General features: G+C 45.8%; 2 protein-coding genes across 19 annotated transcripts in view; one reads left to right on the top strand and one right to left on the bottom strand.

Annotated features, from left to right (window-relative positions):
- RAPH1 (Ras association (RalGDS/AF-6) and pleckstrin homology domains 1) overlaps positions 1-8,645 on the top strand; it is an 87,266-nt gene extending 78,621 nt beyond the window's left edge. Inside the window, exon 14 of the mRNA XM_040068992.2 lies at positions 477-8,645. Coding sequence (XP_039924926.1) covers positions 477-2,447 — 1,971 coding nt within the window. The 3' untranslated portion in view covers positions 2,448-8,645. The remainder of the gene's footprint in view (positions 1-476) is intronic.
- A 624-nt stretch (positions 8,646-9,269) lies between these two features.
- The window catches only part of ABI2 (abl interactor 2), a 65,010-nt gene continuing 51,983 nt past the window's right edge, over positions 9,270-22,296 (bottom strand). For 9 of the 18 annotated variants that reach the window (XM_040068995.2, XM_040069004.2, XM_040068996.2 and 6 more), the window contains 3 exons: positions 19,370-19,456; positions 18,878-19,051; positions 9,270-15,346 (listed from right to left, as the gene is read on the bottom strand). In XM_040068995.2, coding sequence (XP_039924929.1) covers positions 15,171-15,346; positions 18,878-19,051; positions 19,370-19,456 — 437 coding nt within the window. In that variant the 3' untranslated portion in view covers positions 9,270-15,170. The remainder of the gene's footprint in view (positions 15,347-18,877; positions 19,052-19,369; positions 19,457-22,296) is intronic. The other 9 variants (XM_040068998.2, XM_040069012.2, XM_040069000.2 and 6 more) reach the window with 1 other exon arrangement.

The raw sequence follows: 22,296 nt of genomic DNA, 5'->3' as shown, positions 1-22,296 counted from the left end.
AGACCGTGCGCGGTTTGATTCCAGTCGTGCTGAGCTGAGATGTCCACAGTCTTTGGCTCTGCCTCTGTCCTCCGTCGTGGCCGGGTGGGCTCTGTTTGGGTCATTGCGCTTGCCCAAGGAGCTCAGTAATTCTCATTGGGTCCCACTGCCTCCCCCACGGAAGGAACAAGGCTGCCGTATTTTGCCCCGACAGTCAGCCTCGCTTGGAGCAGAACCGGCTCCACAGATTTCTGCGGGCTCCCTTCCCGGCCTGCCCCATCCCCTTGCATGGTCCAGGCTTGTCAGTGGATGGAATTGTCTCTCGCTCCAGTGTTTTGCTAATAATTCTTGCATGCTGTAATCTGCCACTTAATTTTTAATGTTGGGCACATTTAGACCTTGACTTTATAATCTCTTTGTCTCTTTTCCTCTCTCCCTCCTTCCCTCTCTGTTCTTTTTCTCCCTTTCCACTTTCACTAAAAATCCCTTCCCCGTAGGCCCGAGTGGAGCCTGCAGCTCGGCCCTTCGTGTCTGTGGCAGCTCCCGTGTCCCCGCAGCCGAAGGCGGCGACGCCCTACGCAGCATCGCAGCCGTCCCCGCCGCTGCCGCCCCCTCCGCCCCCACCGCCTCCGCCCCCGCCGCCGCCGCCGCCACCGCCCCCGCCGCTGCCCAGCCAGGCCGCCCCGTCCGCGGGCTCGCCCGCCACCATGTTCGTCAAGTACAGCACCATCACCCGGCTGCAGAACGCGGCCCAGCACGGCGGCCCTTTTTCCAAAGCCCCCGCTGCACAGCAGGCCCCGCCGCCGCCCCCGCCCTCGGCAAAGCCTCAGATCCTGGTGCCCCCCAACGGGGTGATGCCGCCTCCCCCGCCCCCGCCGCCGCCCCCCACACCGGGCTCGGCCATGGCGCAGCTGAAGCCGGCACCTTGTGCCCCCTCTGTGCCGCAGTTCACGCCGCCGCCACCGCCCCCCAAGATACATCAGGTTCAACCAAATATAGGCCAGGCCGCTGTTGCCTCCTCGTTGCCGCCGCCGCCTCCTCCTGTGCCTGCCCCCCCACCACCTCAGGCGCCCCCGAAGCCTGTCATGGCGGCCCTGCCCCCTCAGCCTAGTGGGAAGGCAGCGTCACCAGGGGCCACGCATGTCACTCCCCCTGTGACTGCGCCCTTGCCCCTTGCAATAAAGAAACAACCAAGTGTCACTTCTCCCCAGGTGCCTCCTCTGCCCCCAGCCCCTCCTGGCCCCGCTCCCCCTGCAACGTTCCCGAAGCAGCAGAGTTTCTCGGTGAAGCCTCCTCCATCCCCTCAGTCCCCGGTGCCGTCGGTGGTGAAGCAGATAGTCAGCCAGTTCCCCCCTCCACCCACGCCACCTGCCACTGAGCCCCAGCCTCTGAAACCCCTTCCACTGAGTGTGGCTCCGCAGTCACCTCCAGCCGTGAAGGCAAAGCCCAAATGGCAGCCTGCCGCTGCTCCCTCACCAGATTTCCCCCCTCCTCCACCAGAGAGCAGTTTAGTGTTTCCTCCTCCACCTCCTTCCCCAGCTTCCTCTGCAGGTTCTCCCCCGCCTGACAAGTCAGGGTCTCCAGTCAAAAAGGCCGGCAAGACGTCAAGCCCCGGTGGGAAGAAGCCGCCTCCAACACCTCAGCGCAACTCCAGCATCAAGTCCACAAGCTCCGCTGAGTACCACGAGTCCAAGAGGCCTTCAGTGGACCGCCTCGTCAGCAAATTTGCACACTCACCAGAGCCGTCAGGATCTCCTTCCAAGGAGTCATCGCCTCCTCCAGCCCCTCCGAAGCCAGGAAAGCTCAACCTTTCTGGTGTGAGCCTGCCCATTGTCGTCCCACAAGGTGGGATCCCAGCCAAGGCTTCTGCACCGAGTGTGTCTGGAAAGGAACCTGTGGTTGAATTTCCTTCACCGCCATCCGATTCAGACTTCCCACCACCGCCACCTGAAATAGATCTTCCTCCCCCTCCAGTAGAAATTCCATCTGTGTTTTCAGGCAGCACCTCCCCAAAAGTCGCCGTTGTAAATCCCCAGCCACAGGCGTGGTCAAAACCGTCTGTGAAAAAAGCCCCACCGCCCACGCGGCCCAAGCGGAACGACAGCACCCGACTGACGCAGGCGGAGGTCGCAGAGCCCCCAGGGTCAGCTGGCCCGCAAGTGCCCACGTCACCCAAGTCCAGCCTTAGCGTTCAGCCGGGATTCCTGGCAGACCTCAACCGGACGCTGCAGCGGAAATCCATCACCCGGCACGGCTCCCTCTCCTCCGCGCGGATGTCCAGAACGGAGCCCGGCGCCACCATGGACGACATGGCCCTGCCTCCACCCCCGCCAGAGCTGCTGGCTGACCAGCAGAAGACCAGCAGCTTTGGGGGCAGCCATATATCCGGCTATGCAACGTTACGGAGGGGGCCGCCCCCCGCACCCCCCAAAAGGGATCAGAACACCAAGCTGTCACGGGACTGGTAGTCGGTCCCCAGGGCCAGCGCTCTCCATGACTTGCGGGCTGCTCTGTGATCGGCCAGCCCGCGATCTTGTGCACGTGGAGAGGATGCGGGGATGTGGATGATAGCCCCGTTAAAAGAGGTGATCTCAAACTGCAGCTGTGGCTAAATGTAAAGACGTTCCTCTTCCGTGGCTAGGATAAAAAAGTTGGGGGTTTAGGGGTGTTGATACTTTATTGGGAAAAGTGGGTAGAGAGGTGTTGGCTTCATTCTTTCAGTTTATTTTACCCTTCTTATGGATTGGACCAAACCCCCGTTTTCTTACTTTTTCTGCATTTAGGGGAGGGGGAGGGAGATAATTTTTTTGTAGTGTCTGTCCACGTGAGACATGTTTGTGCATGTATTATAAGTGTAGGTATATAATATATTGTGATATATTTCGTCGCAATTATAGAGGATAACCAGAATGTTTTTGTAGAACCGTATTTATTGTTTCAGTCAGTATATTATCTGGAATCGGACTATAACTGGTCAAATCTTACCATAAAGATGGAGATGTAGGGGGCACTTTAAAGAAAGGAAATAAAAAAACCCAAACCCACAAACTTCTCAGCGGTTTGTGGTGGGTAAATTCTGCTAAGCTGAGGTGTCGGGCTGGTAACTGTACATTGTCCATTGATTGAAAAGTACAGATGCAACATACCAAAACATTCTGGTCATAATACTACTGAAAATGAGTATGTTCAGAGGAAAGAAATAGATTTTATATATAGTGGGCTGGAGTGAAATATATTTATACTATAAAGAGCCTCCCCCTCCTTTCAAATAGTTTAAAATATACACTGATACAAATTATTTCAAACTTTTTTGTCCATGCAGTTAAATAGGATAAATATATATTAATTCCAAACCATTATGCATTCTAACTGATGGTAGGCTCAGTCATTTGTTTCTATGGCTCAAGATGAATATATTTGTGTTAACCCCTTCTGAAAGCTGCCAGGACTCCTGCAATCAAAAATCCTGCCAATCCCAAGGCTGACCCACGCCGATCCGTGAGCTGTCCGTGTAACTCTTACCCTGAACGAACAGGTAGGTTTGTGGAAAGCGCTGTGTGCTCACACAGGCATGCACAGCATCCAGTCTCACCTGGTCTGTGCCTGGTAAGATGTAGTGTCTTCACAAAAACAAGCATCTGGAAATGTGTAAAGAAAGTATTGCTTGTAATTGATTAGAAATGGTCAGGAAACTTTCCCTTCTGGAAACAGAGAAGGGAGCAGCAATTTCAGGACAAGAAGAGTAGGAACTCTGTCTCTTCTTTCACCTGCCAGAGACTCTCACCAGTGCATTAATCTGTTTATTACAAAGTTGCACTTCTAGCAGTCAAAGAAGAAAGAAGACTGGAAATAAAACAGCCTTAAAGAGGCAATAACATTTGCTAGGAATTTCATCTAGGGGCCCATATGAGTAGAAAATAGACTGTTGATTGGCTTGGTTTTTGTTAGTCACCGATTGTAAATCGGTCGCCAGATCAAGTGTGACAGTCCTTTTTCTTCAGTAACTACTTCAGTAGCTTGATTGTACAGTCTTACCCACATATTCAGACCTTGTGCTAAGGTGGTGTAAGTGGTCTTATGTATCATTGCACATTCCTTGCAGGGTGGTGGGACACTCCCTTTGTAAAACAACTGAAATACTTGGACGGTAACTACCCCATCTTCAGCTGTTGCAGCTTCCCTTGTCACCATGGGGATACTGTCAATAGGCTCATAGGGCAAATAATTTCACTGTTTCCATACTTCTTCTCCAAAAGCAAACTTTAAATGCTTTCTTTTTCCCAAGGAATCAAAGAACGACAGCAGCTTGACCTGGCAGTATCTTCACATGTGTAAAACCAATATAAACTGATCTCTCATTAGAGTAATTCAGGATGATAGACTTAAGAAATATTGTGACGGTGTCCCCCATTCCTTTTTTTTATAAAGTTTTGTTTTTAAAACCAAATAATGAAATAAATGTCTTTGTGAATATTTTATGAATAGGAAAAAAGTTTTGCTAATTTGAGGTGGAAAATTATACGTCTATAACTATATAGTTTTAAATAGGTGCATCATGAAAAGAGAAAAAATTAGTGGTGCTGTCTCTGCTGACCTGTTTCATATGATTTTTTTAAAAATCTGTTTCAGCACCTCTGGAAATTGTTTTAATATTTCAGACTAGATTTTTTGAGCAATAAGAGTATATACCATTGTGTGCATTTTTAAAGCACTGCTATGGAAAGGCACTTTTTTGTATCTTTCAAATTGTTCACCAAGTTTTGTTTCTACTATTTTGTGCTTACAAAGTGTCCTTAAAAGCATTTGCATTGTTGATTTTAGCATGCTCAGTGTAGCTGGTGACTAACTTCACAGGAGGTTGTTAAGCTATACTGCAGTTCACGGGTGCTGTTCTTTTCACCGCTGGTCCTCTCGCTGCTCTGTCCTGTGCGCAGCTCCTGGGGCTCAGACACACCAGTGGGCAAAAGGTGCTCGGCCCTTAGCCGTGATGGGCAAGTGGGCACATACTCCTACTCCTGGCAACGTGCACCCAGGTGAGAGCAGTCAGGGAATTCTGCTTGCCCCACCTGCTTTTCTCTTCCCCAAGACAGCCTCACTGGTGTGTGTCAGTTCCAGCCCTTTTACTTAGTTCACTCAGTGCGGGTACCTCTGGGCTTTGGACTCAGCACAGCCATGTTTTGAGTGCCATTTCTTCAGAGGCATTTGGGCTTTGTTCTCATTTTCCTGTGCCCACATTCATTTCCCCAGTATCTCTCCCTAAGCAATTAATGCATGCTTAACCACTGCAGGCTGCCCACAGCTTACTGGGAGACAGCTGTGTAACTCCTAAGTCTGCAGCAAAAAGAATGAATGTCAGCAAAGGTGGCACCCTCTATTCCTTCTAATTACAGTTTCCTTCCTAAGGCAGTGGCGATCCGGTGTGTGGCTGCTGCTTGCTTTCTCTCAGCTGAGCATGGAAATCTGGCTACAGTGTGGTTCAGACAACCTGGGTTGCTTTTCCAGGTTATGAGAGACCAGCCATTGTAACTTGCTTTTCCAGTATATTTACTGGTTTTGTGACAGTACGTATTTACACCTTATCTTGCAAGTAAGTTATTTTCCCCCATGTGCAGTCTTCTCATAATTGCACCGTATTTACTAAATCAGAAAATTAAGGGGCTGGATTTCAGACACCCAGGAAGAGGCTTCCTGCTAAACCATGGGCACTGTAATACTTTTGGCACTGTTAAAAAGGGCGGGTGAAGGCCGAGTGTTCATACTCCGGACACAGAAGCGCTTTGATCCCAAAATCGGTGGAGCGTATGACTGGAGTTGTGTGAGGCAGCACCCAGGCTGGGCACTTGTTAAGGTGGGTGTCAGGGAAGCCCTGCTGCTGCAAGGGCAGCTGAGAGGGCTCAGCTGTGTTTGTTCATCTTTTCCACATTTGGTCTTCATTTCCCCTTTCTATGCAGCGCAGCATCACCTCTGAGTAGCAGAGCCCTGTTCAGCCAGGTGTCTGTGCCTGCAGCCCAGGTGTAGAAAGCAGGGAGCTATCCTCACACACTTACATCACAATTCAGCTGTTGGGGAGTTGCTTGGAAAGGGAAAACCAGGCTCTTCTAGCGGCACTAAGCATAGATGAGAAGTTTTTTTAAAAACCAAAAAAACTACACGTTCTAAACAAACTATAGGTAACGTGTTTCAGGTGGTTGTGGTAAGGGTCCTGTTTAGTCTTTTAACACCTGTAGCTGGGAGAGGAAGTTAGGCACAAGTGTCTAAATAATTGTCTTTATTTTCTATGGAAGAGGAAGTTTCCTGCTTCACCGTGCACAGTGGTTTCCTCCTGTGGCAAATCACCACTAACTGCTCCGACTTGGTGTGACCTCAAAGCCAAAGCGCTCCTCTCCTGAGCTTACTCTGCAGTTGTCTGAGGGCAACAGTGACACATCAGGGACACAAAGTGCAGGTACCTGGATTGTTTGGTTTCAGCTCTGAGGGGAGAGAAAGCAGTTTTTTCAACAAGTGCATTCTAGTATTTACTGTTCCAGGCTCGCACATTTAAAGGTTTTCTAATTCCTTCTTTCTGCACCCTTAGGCAACCAGATAAATCATATCAGCTCAGATAAAGTGTGGCCAGTCTTCCTCTCAATTTTTTTTCCCCACAGTTTAAGGAACCAAAAGTGCCATTTCAACAGCAGAAGGGCAAAAAGAGAATTTTTCTGCTTTTTACAGAGAACAGCCTAGAACCAAATTGTTTTGCTACAGTGGTACCATCACAGGTAAAATTTTTTCTTATTAAAAATAAGATTATAAGTGGGTCCCAATATGAGTAATTACTTCAACTAGTGTCATGTTAAAATCAGTTGCACTCCAGAAAAGCAGTATGAATTCCTGGCAGAAGGTAGTGAGGATGCAGTTCAGAACATGGGAGTTTGATTGGTTGCTGTTTCTTTTTTTCCTTTTAGCATTGTTAAGGTGTAGATTACAGTATCACAGAGTGCTCCTCAGCTGCAGCTGAATCTTACTACTTTGGGGCCCATTTGTGGCACCTGGATTGAGCTCTGCATTCATTCCCTTGCACCATTGGGGCAGACTCCAAGCCAGAGAGGATTGAACACTACAAGGGATAGTTTTTCTTGGATGTTTTTGCCACATGCTGCTGGAGTTTTAAGCTTTATTTTGGAATTCTGAGTTTGTCTAAGTTGAGTAATTTTTTTTTTCTGAATTTTCTTTCCTTCACTTAAAAAATTCCCATGAAGACTGACCAAACCAGGGTTTTGTTGCAGGGGGCAGCACTCACTAATACTGTGACACAGGCTTGGTCTAGTTTTGAGAAAACACTAAACTGCAAACAAGATGACAAACACAGGTTTATCTCGGACTGTGTAAATTACATTCACAAGGAAAATAGTGACTTGGGTGATGATCATTTGGTGATAAAGTACTAGAATGGTCTGCCCAGGGAGGCCGTGGAGCCACCATCCCTGGACGTGTTTAAAACAACACTAGCTGTGGCACTCGGTGCCATGATGGAGTTGAGGTGTTAGGGCTGGGCTGGACTTGATGATCCTGGAGGTCTCTTCCAACCCCCTGGTTCTGTGATTCTCAGAGGGGCAGGGACTCTGTGAGCTCTCTGCTCAGCAGATGGATCTTGGCTAAAGGGGAGTTAAGAGAAGGTAGAAGACCAGGAGGAACAGGAACTAGTGCTGTAGAAATGAGTGAGAAGGACCTTCATTAGCAGACTGTGGACACTACCCCCCTGCCCCCCTCTTATTTAAATGCTTGAAGGCAACTTGTCTTTTAGAAGACTTGTCTTTTAGGGGATTTGTCTTTTAGGAGATTTTGGAATTCAACTGTTTGCTACAGTGGGAAATAATTTCCTTCCAGCTTTCCCAAGATGCCAAAGATGCATTCTGAGCTAAATTCCAGGTATGCAGATGTGTGTACACCGGTCTCGTGTTGCCAGGGGTCTCCTGCTGCTGATCTCTAGCCCATGTCTGGTGAGAGAACAGGGTGCCACTCTTAGATGTTGTGTGTCCCTTGCCTTTAACCAGCGCCCGGAGCTGGGTACACACCTGCAAAGGACAGTTTAGCAAACAAAGCTGTGCCCATGGCACCTTGCTGGCTGATGTGGTGCAGCACAGTAGCGCTTGTACTTCTAAAAGAAAAATGGAATGTTTTGTCACGAGTTGTAATTGGAAATCTTAGGCCTCCTAGTGGACTGCAGTGGACCAGAAACGAACTGGCGCAGCAGTTTGGTTTATGGCTTACACTAACTGTTACCAGTCACTGGGATTATTCTGTATAATACTGGAGATGCAAGTGTAAGAAGTGTCATTGCAATGATGATTTGTCTGTGCAGCAAACTTGTGCTGAGTGCTATAAATACATTCATGTTTACTGCTTTAAAAAGAAAAATTGCACATTTTATCTTTCAATGGGATTGCCTCCCCTCTTATTCCCTTTCCAAAAAAGAAAAAAAAAAAAAAAAGAATCAAAGCTCTTTTAGACTGATAGCTTCAGGTTGGGGGGAGCTTTGCCATATTATAAATATATATAAATATATGTATAAATATACTTTTATAAGCATGAGAGAGGACAAAAGAAATACTACATTATAGAGTACCCAATATAGATCATTATACAATGGAATATGCACAATTCAATAAAGATGTAGTTAAATTTAACACTCGGTTTTAATCATCTGTCTTGCAATTTTCCTTTTTCACGAGTTCAGAACCCACAGTGTTTTCAGGTCATTGGTTCCTCTTGGCCTACAGCTGTGCTCCATTTCTGTGCTCACTGCCAGTGAAACCGCTGTTACTCCTTTGCACGGTCATTTCCGCTGGGTCAGAGCTGGCCGTACCAGCCACGTGCTGCACACCGCTTACAGGCCTAAAGAGGGGACCCGTGTGAAGGCTCACCTGTTCCATCTGCTCCGTGCTCGGGCTTGCAGGGTCCTGTCCAGCTCTGCTCCCACAGAACCTGCTGGCTGGTAAGTGCTGCTGTGGCCGCTCTGGGGCTGTAGGAAACGCTCTCAGCCTCACGCTGCGACCCTCAGCAGCACGGATTTGAGAATTACAATAGCAAGTGCAGGAAAGGGGGAGTGCCACAGAGGGTGAGGAGCTGCTGAAGGCAGTGGGCTGGATGCCAAGGTTTGTACATTTGCCGTGGGAAGCGCTGCGCACAGAGATCCTCAGGGACAGGGCTCCCTGCACGCACAAGCCACGATCCCTGGCCCTAGTGTGTTGAAGTGTGTAGCCAAAGACAAGAAATGTGACACGGCTGTGGCACGCTCACAGAACACGAGGTGTGCTTTGTTCTTTTTATTTAGGGCTCATAACAAGAGGATTTAGTACACAGCAACAGTTAATTCAAAGTACAATTAAAAAAATTTAAAAATTGGGTTTTGCACTCACTGGAAGGTGGTTCAAATGGCACACACACTAAAACGTTACTGGCGGCATACAGCTCCCCAGAGTCCTGCGGGCTCGGTCAGTTACAGTGGGCTCTGCATCCATCCACTGCATCAGCAGTGCCAAAAGCAAAAGCACAGCGTGCTGCTCCAACTGCAAACCAAAGTGGGGGGTATCTGCTTTCAGAAAAAAGTGCATGGACAAAATCCATGTTAGACACTGACATCTCCAGAGAATTCATAGAAACTACTTGTCCATGCAAGTTGCAAAAGACACTTTTTCAAATGTGAAAAGAAGCACTTGTTCTTTACAAAAAAAATCTCGGACATGTCAGCACTTACCAAGGCGCTGTAATGGAAATAAATTTGTACATAGCTCTTCCTATTAGTCAATAGTAGTAGGATTCTTCAGAGGCGTAAAGAGAAACTGGAACAAATGTACTGCACCCATTTCAGCAGGGTCCCCATGTCAGTGTCAGCAGGGTCCTGGCTGTAGGCTTACCTCTGGACAGCAGGCCGCTGCTGCCATCACTGTCTTGTAATAAGCACAGGTGCTAATAAAATTAGTACATTGAGAGTACCAAAAAACCCCCCAAACCTCTTCCTGCATGGGCTGGAGATTATACAAAACACATGGGTGGGGTTTTTTTCAAATGAAAGCAGCAGAACACCATGATCTGTGAATTAGTCTTTCTAACAGCAGTTATCAAACCGTGGCTGCATAAAACTTTCAGCACGTCCCTATGGACGTGAGGTGGGGGTCCCACTATCCTTGAAGTTTTAATGTCAGAAATAGGTAAACAGGGCTGTTACTACACATTGACTTCAGCTACTGCAGGGGAAAATCCCCCAAACCAACCACACATTGTTCCCTTCTTGTACTGCTCTGACCTCTGTGTAATAACCATTTTATCCACAAAAATGCAGCTGTGCCAAGTACTGGGAGATGCCAGAAGCTCGGGAAGGTGAATACACCTGTAAGCACAGTAAATTCCTGTAACTGGCACCCCAGAAGCTGTAGCCCATGATCCGGCTGGTGCTCAGTTTCCACCACCACCATCCCCAGAGGTTCGTGTTGTAAATATTTGCCTTAGTCAATGCAACAGTGCTGTATGCTTTCTACTGGCACAGTTGCCAATATAGGTACTGAAGTCTCTGCATGGGGTTTTGTAATGCTGCCTGAAATGCTGCAGTGCTTCACTAGTGACACTCAATACTCTGAATGCAACTACTGCTCCGAGTAAAGCCACAGCAGCATGGTCTCTACAACAGCATCCTCGAAGCAGCTTCCAAAAAGGGCCTGCAGAGAATACAGATGTCACCTGTTTTACAAAATGTCCTGTTGTACCTCTGGGAGGAGAAGCTCTGTAACTGCTCCTAGTTTACTAAACCACATAAAGGTCCATCCTTTCCAGAAAGGAAAATGCGGAAGTTTTGCTCTATGCCTGGAGCCCCCAGATGTAACTAATAAAAAAGCAAGCTCATTTCCAGCAGAGGCACACCCACAGCATCTGCTATAAGTGGTGGAAGTTGCTAGGAAGAGCACGGCATTAAATCACAGCACCAAGCACGGGTGGGAGACACCACAGAAGCGCAACAGTATCAGTGCACACTCCTCTCCACCTCTGGTCAGCAATGTGCACATCCACAGTAGGCAGGCAGCCCGCCCACACACCCTCTGCTGGAAAAGGCTCCTCAGTCCTGCTGCTTCCTCGCTTTCTTTTCATCATCAATAGAAATACCCCAGGTAAAAGTGGCACTTTTCAGAAGCTGCATTACTGCCACTCTCAGCTTTGTCTGTCACCAAGAACCCTCAGCAGCAAGAAAAGAAAATGCCAGCAGCTGTGAAAGGAGAACAAACTGCTCTAGCAAGAACTACCTGGGTCTAAGCCTTTCTGGCACCCACGGGAAAGCCACCCAGCCACACACCACAGGACTTGTGGGGCCCTGTGATCCACACCAACAGACATCTCCAGACACTTTCGTGGCATCCAATTCTACTATCTGCAAGGACCAGCTGAATTCCAGGAACATGGTCAAGCCTCCTGGTAACACACACCAGGCTCTGTCATCTACCTCAGAGCTATGCCACACCTCCTGTCCTCCAGGGAGAGCAGTGGCTCCTCAGTGCCTCAGTGTGTGTCTGTGTCTAACCAGTCAGACCAGCAAGTGATCCAGCACTGCTTCAGCTCTCTGCTGCCTACTCCAGCCAGTGCACGTGGACACACCCTCAGGACACTCAGGCAGAATCTGCTGGCTGCCTCTCCTGGCCCCCTCAGCCCTCTGCTGCAACAGCTGGGGGGAGGGGGAAAAGGAGGAGAAAGAATGGGTAAGACACATGCAACCACAGCTCTCTCTCTCTTGGGCTGCAATGAAGGCACCAAAATGAACCTGCTTCAGCACTAGATGTGGACAGACTGTCAGACCTCCTCTCGTGCAGGCACGTGACGGAGAGGCAGCTTAGTTTAATAGCTTTGTCCCTGGCGCCAAGAGGAAGGAAGAAATCTTTGATACACAGCAAACCAAGGCAAAATACACCGCTAGAGGATGCTGAACAATTTCTGTGCACAATGAAAACAGCTGGCTGGGCTAAGGCAGTTCTCACAAAGGGAGAAACATAGACATTTTGGCCATTCAGCACTCTTTGGGCTATGCTGGAATGTCTCCTTCCCCCACCTCTCATGCATACACACTCCCGCTTCAACAGCCTATGATGCAGACCACCATGAACTGTGGCAGCAAAACTCAGCAGTGAAGAGGTTTTGTGCATCTTACTTAACATACTGATGTGTTTCTCCCCCACCCCCCATTTGCCACTCCCTTTTAAAGTAAACCTGTAAATTAAAAAGGGATGGGGAAGAGAAGGTTTTGGACAAGGAGAAGTACAAGGGACAAAACTAGAAACACAACCCTCACTGACTTTAGTAGCATGCAATCTATGTAACATTAATATACAAAGCCTGTTTACCCTGGCCTGGTCTATGACCATTACATCACATCATCCCCAAACAAGCAACAGAATTAAAATCTGTACAAAATAAAAATAGGCGTAAAACTAAACGAATTTCTTTAGATTAGTACTGCATAATAAAGCATAAAACCAGCAGGAGGTGACCCAGAAATTCCATCCACGGCAGTTCTTGCAGGATAAACAATTCCATGTACCATCAGCAGGGAGCAAACTAACCCCTGGCCCATCAGACCAAAGCCAGTTCTTCAGGAGCTGTCACACATTCCACTTTCAGGGTTTTGCAGCCTCATCTTCCGTGCTGGCCTCTGGCAAGCGTTCATCTCACACTGCTCTGTTCTCACAACACAAAACTTGCAAGACAAAAAACCAGCTGACTGGAGATCAGTATCACACACAGTGGCAGTACACACTACCCCACCCACCTGCTGGAAGCATTCAAGCACAAGCTCTTGCTCAGACTGGGTTAAGACACGTTTCACTAAAGTGTGACCTGCCAGCTGCAGCTTGGGTGCACAGGCAGAGGTTCAGCTCTCACTTAGGAACTCATTATGCTGCCCTAACGATGCATTTGAGCGCTGTGGGCTCAGTTTTTGCCATAAATATATCCAAGGCAAGAAAAGCCAGGAAAGCTCTGATATTCCTGGAAAACACAACCCCCCTGTAAGCACCAATGGCTCGTGAATGCTGCTACAAGCATCACCTCCCTGTGCCAAAAGCTTAGACCTGCCCAATGACACTAGAAACAGTTATTCCAGTGACTGCACAACCAGTGGTTCTGGACTTGCTTCCACAGAAATGATGGGCTGAGGGAACTGAACATGGCTGCTACTTTTAGTCTTGCTGCAAGAAAACTTTTCAGAGAGTAAAAGGCTTAAAGGGTATCTGTTCTGGCACTCATCCCAAACAATGCTGCCAGCTTCTAGAAAGAAGACAACATGTGGATTAGCAAGGGAGAAAGCAACTTCTACCTGCACAGGAGTTTCTTCAAAATTGTCCTTCCTGCAGATTTTAACCAAACCATTTTCTTGTGTGCTGTCACAGGAGTTCCACAAGCTCACAGCAGGTGATCACACTCCTCCATGGCCTACAAACCAACCTATTTGATTCTTCCTTCTTCCCCTCTGGGCAGCTATGGCACCTGCGTGCCCGGGCTGGCACCAAACCTGCACCTCTGTGCTGGTGCTGCACTACCTGCCAAGCAAGGGCAGGGTCAGTTACCTGCACTGGTGGCAGTGCCATCACAGAGCCAGCTCCGCTCTCCTGGGCACTGCTCTGCTCTAACACCGACCCCTCCGGCTCAGCGCCGTTGCTCTTGGTACCAGCTAGAACGTGGCCAGGTGATAGTCTAAAGCTGCCCAGGAAGATGCCCTTGCTCAGGAGGCTCTCACAATACAGGATCAGCTCAATTCCCAGGCTAACAAGACTTAACAGGAAATTTAATTGGTTAATGCATGATATTTACCCAAAGGTAACATTTAGATGTTCCTAAGGGCAGAGAAGTACGACCATCACTCACAGTGATCTGCTGCATACAATCACCGAGCAGAATTCTTAACTGAGACTAGATTAGAAAGCCAAGTATCATCACAAGGGGCTACAAAGCCTTCACTTGGTATTACTCCACCCCAAGCCACCAGTACAGCTGAGACTATCTACTATAATAAACAGTGGAGAGGGCTAGGGGAAGAGCTAGGACTACTACTAGTTACTGCTTGGATTTCCATGGGAAACCAGTACACACAACAGCCCTTTTTGCTTCCGCTGAAGAGATTTTGGCAGCAGACATGAAGACAACAATTGCCGTTTGTCCTGCCTCTGCACAGGGCTCTCACAGTACATATGCAAATCTAGTCATCAAGTACAAAATAGCCAATTTACAATACCTGATTGGATTTTTAAGATTCTATTGTGCATAAAACTAAAGTTGGGGGCAAGTTTCTCTAGTGCAAGCAGGCATGAGTAGATTTGAACCTTAGATCACACCCCCTAGAGTTAATCCTCAGACCCCAGGAGGACCTGTAAACTTTGTTTTGCCTTCACCATCAATGGCATCTGTGAGTTCTGTTTGAACCGGCAGCAACCGTGGCAAGGAGCTCGCTGTGGAGAGGAGCACAGATACATCAGTGCAGAACACAAAACAAGTATGTGGCATTCAGAAGATGAGAAACGGGGGTGGGGGTCCTCTGGGCTGCAGCCATCTGAATTGTCTAAACTCAAAGGTGAGCGAATGAAAGCCGGCTCTGTGTGCCCTGCGTCAGCCTACGTGTGCAGAATCCAGCTAGCTGGAAGTCAGTTACAGGAACGTCCCTGTGTAGAAATCCCAGTGTTTGCTAGCACGTGACTGCTCTTCCAGCTGCACAGGAGCGTGGTGTAGGAACAGGAGGGATGTCCACTGGCCAGTAACCTTCACCACAAGCATCCAGGACATCCCCAGTGCCAGGCACTGCTTCCAACAGCAGTACTGAGAGGGCACACAGGATTCCTGAGACGGATCCCAAGGCCTGTCAGAAGTCAGAATTCGAGTGAAGTATGAGCTACTCAACAAGTTTGTTACATCTGCATGGGTCGGCTTAATTCAAAGTCAGATAGCTCAGGATAGCCTCTGCTGGCAGCTGAAGAGCCATTTGTTCAAACAACTCAAATCACTATTGTCTTATCATGAGGGGGGAAAGAGGAAAAAAAAAAAAAACAAACCAAACCCAAAAGAGTGGTTGTTACAATTATCCTTCATTCAGTTATATTGGATGGGGCCCCAGAGGCTGCTGGAGATCTGGGAAGCCCTGACAGCTCCTGCAGCAGGAGGTGCAGTGTTCTGTCCTCTGGTCTTCACTCTGAGTAATGCATGATCGACTCCACATAGTTCCCCGGGAACAGCCCTGTCACTCCATTCATGACCCCCTCATACCAGCCATCATCATTTTTCTTGATGACGTAAATGATGGCACCTTCCTGAAATGAGAGCTCATCTTCCTTGTCCTTGGTGTAGTCATAGATTGCCACCACTAGGAAAGAACAGAACGTCACTGTTAGGAGAGGTAGGGGAGGAGGAGGAAAATCCAGTCACGCTCCCTCATCCAGGCACTGCCTCACCTGTGAGTGTGCAGTGACCTGCTGAGAGAAACATTTTCTTCCACCCCCTTTTGCACAAGCTCATGCTTTGAAGCACATGAGCCAGAACTCCTTTAACTCTTCTATTCTTACTATTTCCAGACCCACCAGAGCAAGTGTCCAAATGTATGATAAACTTGTGGTGTGGAACAATACAATGAGGTGGTTGTGAATCCCCATGGCTTTGAGCACTCAGAACTATTCCTACATGTGCTAAACCAGATCTCGGCACAGCTAAGAGCAGGAAAACATAGAAGAGAGCATAGCAAGTGCTCTCTTCGGGTCACAGTACAAATGAGCCAAGGCTGATGTCCCAGATTTCCATCCACCTTAGCTACTTCCACATTTAAATCTCTAAAGGTGCATGTGCACCTCAATATCCAGCAGCCACTCCCAGGGCACACAGCACCAAGGTGGGCAAATCCCTGTTAGGAGCCATGAAGAAAGAAGGTGGAAATGTACACATACTGTATCAGGACATTCTTACAGCTGGAGAATATTTTACTGATGGCACAAAAATTGTTAGGAAAGGCAAACTGGACAAACCACTTGGAAATATTAAATGGAACAGTGCTGAAATGCCAGAAAATAGACATCAAACTGACACATTTTTCCAATCTTGGTGGTATCATTGTGTGTTTCATAGAGAAAGTTAGATATGCCAGACTCTGAGTACTTTTACAAACAGCATCATCACTGCTTTGAGCACTTGGCAATGAAACATGCAGTGCTGCCACCAAGGGAAAAAAAGGTATGTTGGACGGGGATCCTAAAATCTTGTACGGGAGATAGATGGAAAGATACTCTAAACTAAAGCAAGGATTAAAAATTAAATGGCATGTGTTCATGAATCCACTGTCCAAGAGTCCTAGTAAACTCATCATTCTTTTCAAAAGAGAAGAGGTCATTTCCTTTTGAGGGAGCAAAGGAATCAACACAAACCAACACTAGGGAAACCTGGATCCAGAAGAGATTATAAAACAGACAGATCAATCCCAGTGGAAAATCAGAGCATGTACAGAATTTTTTTTATCATGTGACTAGTGCATATTTTAAAAACACATGTTGTTAGCTCTACAATTGTGCTACCAGTTGTTAAGTAACTTATTCTGTACAGTTTTAGACATAAAATTCTAAGCAAACAAAACACCAATGGAAAAACAAAATACATTTTAGCGTGAAAAACAAGTGTATGAACATGTGCTACAATCAATTTAAGTCCTTCAAAATTCCTTTCTAAGGGTTTTGAAATTTCTTCCTAGAGTCATTGTGCTATTTTTCTTCATTCTTTTGATGATGACGATGATGATCATCATCATGCAAGGATCATGGTAACTTCCAATTCCCTTCTCTCTAACTTTTGAGTGTACTCTAGTCCCTTTGGATACTGAATAGATTCGTTATTTCATGATCACAAGAAGGAAACTCTTCCTTAAGTTTGTGAAGAAAATTTGCTTCTTGTAAAGCCTCATAAAATCTACCTGAAGCCTAGTTTTGTTTTTACATCACCACTGCTTCCTCCAGCATGTTATCTGCGTACTGGCAACAGTCCTCTCTCTAACAGGTTCTTTAATGCTTCTGTCTGTAGCCCCACCAGTTCAAGCTGTGCCTGTCACATGCCCCGAGTTATGAGGAGACCAGGCCAGCATTGCAAGAAAGGCTCCAGATGAGACAGGAAGCAGCAATACTGACTCAGGGGCTGGCATCCTTCCCTGTCAGCCTGAGCCAGGGCCTCTTTGAGTTTCTGTCTGAAGATGTTTCAATGCAGCTATGAAAAACAGAATTACTCATTTAGGCTGATATTCTTCCAATCAGTGATCTTTGGTTCTCCAACAATTACACAGAGTTTGGCTGAACTCTGTTATATCCAACGGACCACAAATGTGGGCTAGACTGATTATCCAACTAGAATCCGTGAACACACACTTTCTCTAAGTGGTGTATGTGCAATTTTTCCTTCTGGATACCCATTTCCATTCACCTGATTTGCAGAGCCAGGTCATTTTCTTATCTTTTCCTACCACACATCCAGACCCAGCTCAATGGTAAAGTGCACGGCTCATCCCTGGACACTGCAGACTGGCTCTTGCTATTACAGTCACATGGCAGCGACCCAAGGTCAGCATCCCCAGTAACTACATCCTACATTTCTCCATCTGTTCCAAATGGATCTACTATTCACTTCCATCCTCAGCTGCAGGCTAGAGCATATCTTAATGTTAAAGGAACCTCCCATGCTGCTTGACCCTCTACAGAACAGGGTCATACTGAATCCCATTCCAACACACAGAAATCTATTTGTCACCTCTTTGGTGTCCCAGCTCCTATTGCAAACGTCATCTACCCTAACACTATAAAAGTGCTCTCATCAATAGGAGAATACTCGTATCAAAAGTACATGTACAAATCCTAAGAATCAGGAATTCTACTTATTGGGGGTAAATGTGTTGGAAGAGCTACTTTCATCTGTTTAGTCCACGTTGAGTCATGTGGCACAGAATACTATTTATAGGAACTTAAGGAGTCGCCACAAGATACACTATTTTGCTGAATAAAGCGTTATAATTCCCAGCAGTGTAAGTCTACACGTACTTTGAGTATTAAAGTTCTCTTTTAGTATAAGGCTTCTCATTCATTTTAAAGCTTCAAAGCCTGCTACAAGAAACTCACAGCCAAGCACTTCTCTCCCAACTCCAGCAAAGCAGTCACATCTCAAACATGGGCTGAATAGAGCTCTTCATATAACTACAACAGAATCCACATCTGTGTCAATATCTCATTTTTTTCTGGTATCCTAAAACTACTATTTAATAGTTCTTTATACGTTGAAAGCAACCGTAATTTTTTTTACTTTTAAGAGTGTTTTGAAAAATGGACAGCCTTTTAGATGTTTTGGTCATCTAGCTTTAAAAATACAGATCAAAATTATGTTTTTGCATGGGTCTCTCCATCAATAGAGACAATGTTTGGCTTATACTTTTGTTCTCTATAGGAAACATTTTCTGACTGAAAGCATGACTTTCTCCAGCTTATGTTTAAAGGCTCCCCTTGACAGTTTTGCTATCCCATGTGGGATGGAACAGATCTGTGCATATATGAACCTATATAAACTGTTTTAGTTCCAAGCTCATAAAGTCCCCCAGGAAAGCAGAACAGAGTTATCATTCAAGTATCATTATTTCCTCAAATAGAAAGTTGTTTCTCAAGGCACGTGCACATACACACACCCCTCTGCGTTAGTCTGAGACACTACAAACACATCAGGGCCTCTTCCTTCTCTTTTGCTGCTGACTAAAGTGCTGTAATACCAACTACTGGCATGAAGGAGTCTAGGCAGACTCCATGTCCAAAAGCAGGATGGGAGGAGCACACACAAAAAGTTGTTACAAAGAAAACCCTATTGTCTCCTCCAGCTCCAAACCTACCCTTTTCTAAGTATGTCCTCGGTGCCCAAGGAGGGTCCTCCTCAGCATAAGGATCGCTGTACTCCACCACAGCTGCTTCCTCCTCCTCATAATCCTCTGGAGGTGGGGGTGGAGGTGGAGACTCATCAAACACTGCCTCATCCACGGGCGGTGGAGGGGGAGGAGTATCTGAAACTGAAAGTAACAGTACGACCGTGAAAATGTCTCTACAGCCATGGTAGCTGCTTCAAGTAATACTCTATCCAATGAACTGCGCTGGGACCAACAGCTATAACTTGTGAAAACACACTAGAGACAGGAAAACGCAGAGAAGGAAGGACTGGGTACCTCCAATATGATTATTTCTTTTTCCCACCCTTCACAATTTCAGACAAACTTGCAGAGGCAGGAGAGAACACAGAATTCTGGCTATACACGGACAAATCTTTCATCAGCGCAATCCAAAAGCCACGTCCAGTAATAAAACATAGCACAAAGAAGCAGCAAACTTACTGTTTTCTTGAACTCTGGCCACAAATCCCATTAGTGGTAACTGTGGAGTTACCTGTAGGATGGAGGGGGGAGGAGGAGCAAGGGATGCTGCCACAGAAATTAAAAAGAGAGAGGCATCCAGTTAGAAACACAACAAAGCAGCAAACAGGAAAGTAGACATCATCACCACTCAGACGGTGCAGCAGGCTGCCAAGAAGCTGAGACAAAAAGACTGACATTTACAGAAAAATGGCTCAGGTGGTTTAAATACATTCCTAATCCTTTCTTCAAGGATATTTCTCTGTTTTTAAAATTTCCAACCCAGTTCTTTTTCATAACATTAAGAATCCATGCTGAAGTATTTTTCTGATTTGACTATGAGATTCCCTTAAGATGAAGTTTCTGACTGCAGAATATAGCCCTTTATGAACAGACCTAACTAACAAATATATCAAGAGGACTCTCTGCCTATAATCCTCCCCCTTTCAAATCTAATTGATATTTCTGGAGATGACTAACGGCATCCATGAATCCCTAGTAATGAAAATGGATATGACTCTCTTTTTTCCAAGATGTAGGCCAAAACCCCCATTGAATGAGGCAGCTATTTTAGACAAAACAGAAAAAGATGCCTTTTGAGAACAGTGGGAATCTGAAAGATGCAACACTTCTGATCTTATTGACAGAACAGAGCACACTGTGCTGCTGCCAAACCACAGGGCTTGTTCCAGATGTGCTGCCTGCTTTCCTCCCCACCTGACTTCCCTGCACTGAACTCTGAACAGCCCTTTCACAGGGACCAGAAGAGCTCTCTTTGTATAGTAAGAGCTGCCCTTGTACAATATATCTGAATTCCCAGTTAAAGAAGATACTTTTAGCCAGTTGCAAATGCTTTAATACTGAACTATGGTTTAAGCCTGGAATGCGAGTTTGAGTTATCTAGTTAAAAAATCAGCTAACTAGTTTTATGTGAGTTTAGTATCACTTTGAATAACGTGGCAAAATTCTTTAGGCAAGTTGCAAGATGATTTTTTCAGACAGCACACCTTAGGAGAAGCACAAATAACAATTTTCTTGTTAGTATGTGGCATACAAAAAACATTTAATCATGTCCAAAGGGATTAAGGGGAAAAAAGTCTATATTTCACGTACCAGTACATTTATTTAGCTACCAGACAGAACTAAATAAATCTCAGGCTAATTTCAGAGGTAGTAAGAAAACTGACAGGTATAATGTAGCATTTTTCAGAATTAATTCACATTATCGTAGCAAGAGAAAGGAGTTCTACAGCATTTACAACTTGTGTCCCAAAATTTCTTCTGTTTGCTTATTCCAGTAAAAACTATCTTAAGTGCTTTGAATTTCTTCTGTCACTCACATTCACATTTCTTTCAGAACCACACACCATAAATGAAAAGACTAACACCAACCGTCCTTTTTGTTGCAAAAATATCTTGCATCTCTAGATGCAAGAACTTATTTTAAGGTAAGATCAATTATTTCACCATTTAATTGATATCTCTTGAGAAAAAACTGAAATACATTTCTGATTACAGTTCCTTTGACTCAAATTACATGACCTCAGGGTATTTATTCCTTTGAGTGTAACTACAATTGCTGTAAAAAGATTTGGTTTTGCATTTTTTCAAAGCAGAAAAGGGAACTCAAATTTAAAGTCCTACTGAAAAGCAGTAATATCCATCAATTCAGCATCCTTCTCCCCGCTTTTTCAATTCTATATGCTATAAAAGTGTTTCTTTTCAAAATGATTTCTCTATTCAACTTCATATGGATTCACAGAATCCATACCTATCATAGGAGAATAGCTCCACTTTCCTCGGTCTCTTCAGTGTACTTTGTTCATGAGCTATATACATTTCTTTAAAAGAAATAACAAGGCTTTCCACAGAGAAAAATAAATCACTCTAGATAAGCACGCCAAGCAAACACAGAAAAATTCCCAGGTTCAGTTTGGGTTGTGCAGTTTAATCACAATGGTGGTGCTGACACTCGCTGACATCATTCCTCGTGTACCTTATTAACCCCTCAGTTTGTGCTTCACTCTTTGCACTGTGCAGGGACTATCATGGGATTGGCTCTATATGCTCTATAATTACGCTAGTTTTGACCTTTAAGAGGCAATACAATAAATATTTTATTAGTAATTATTTTGTTTATTAAATGCATCAGAAGAAATTTAACCTCTACTGTATAAACATCATCTTAAATCTTCTCTCCCATCTTCCTTCCACACTGACCACTGATAAATCTAATACACAGTTGCTGTAAATTAATTCGGAAATGCCCAAGAGCATCTTCCACTAGGCAGCTTCAGACTGGTAAGAATTCAGCTGCACAAATGAGGTGGGGTGCAACCACCATCTCAGTACTTGCCCAGATTGTCCCACACAGTTTTCAGCCTGTGCTGAGCTCTACATTGCTTAAATAATGATACCCAAAATTGCAGGGTTAAAGCACTTGTTAGGTGGCTTGGCTGGCAAGAGTGGCTTTGGGACAGACATATGCTAAGATCATTTAGAGTCTGCATTATTTAATATTTTCTTTTCTTTGTTAAAAAGGTGTCATCATGAAGCAGAAAAATTGTATTATCTTACAGCGGCATTTAACAGATCAGGGCAATGCAAGTACCTTTCATCCTCCGGTCAAGTGAAAAAACAAACACGACTGTGGCACCATTTAAAAATAAGGCAATGGAAATAACAGTACTGTGTTATTGCCAAAGAGCCCACAAACAACAAAAAAGCCATAGCTGGCACCCTCTTCTGCCTCTTGTAAGGTCTCTTTCCCCTCTTGTTTTCTGCCTCTCTTCAGGAATACTGAGAAAAAAACGTGGCATCTGTCCCATCACTACTAAACCTGCTCCTTCCAGACACATCAGTGCCTCTGTTCTTAGGGCTTTCATCAATTATGCATGCTTGAGCATCCT

Source organism: Hirundo rustica, chromosome 7, assembly GCF_015227805.2.
Source record: "Hirundo rustica isolate bHirRus1 chromosome 7, bHirRus1.pri.v3, whole genome shotgun sequence".
Lineage (NCBI taxonomy): Eukaryota > Metazoa > Chordata > Aves > Passeriformes > Hirundinidae > Hirundo > Hirundo rustica.
Note: the sequence above shows the minus strand (reverse complement) of the source record. Positions and strands in the feature narration are given on the sequence as shown.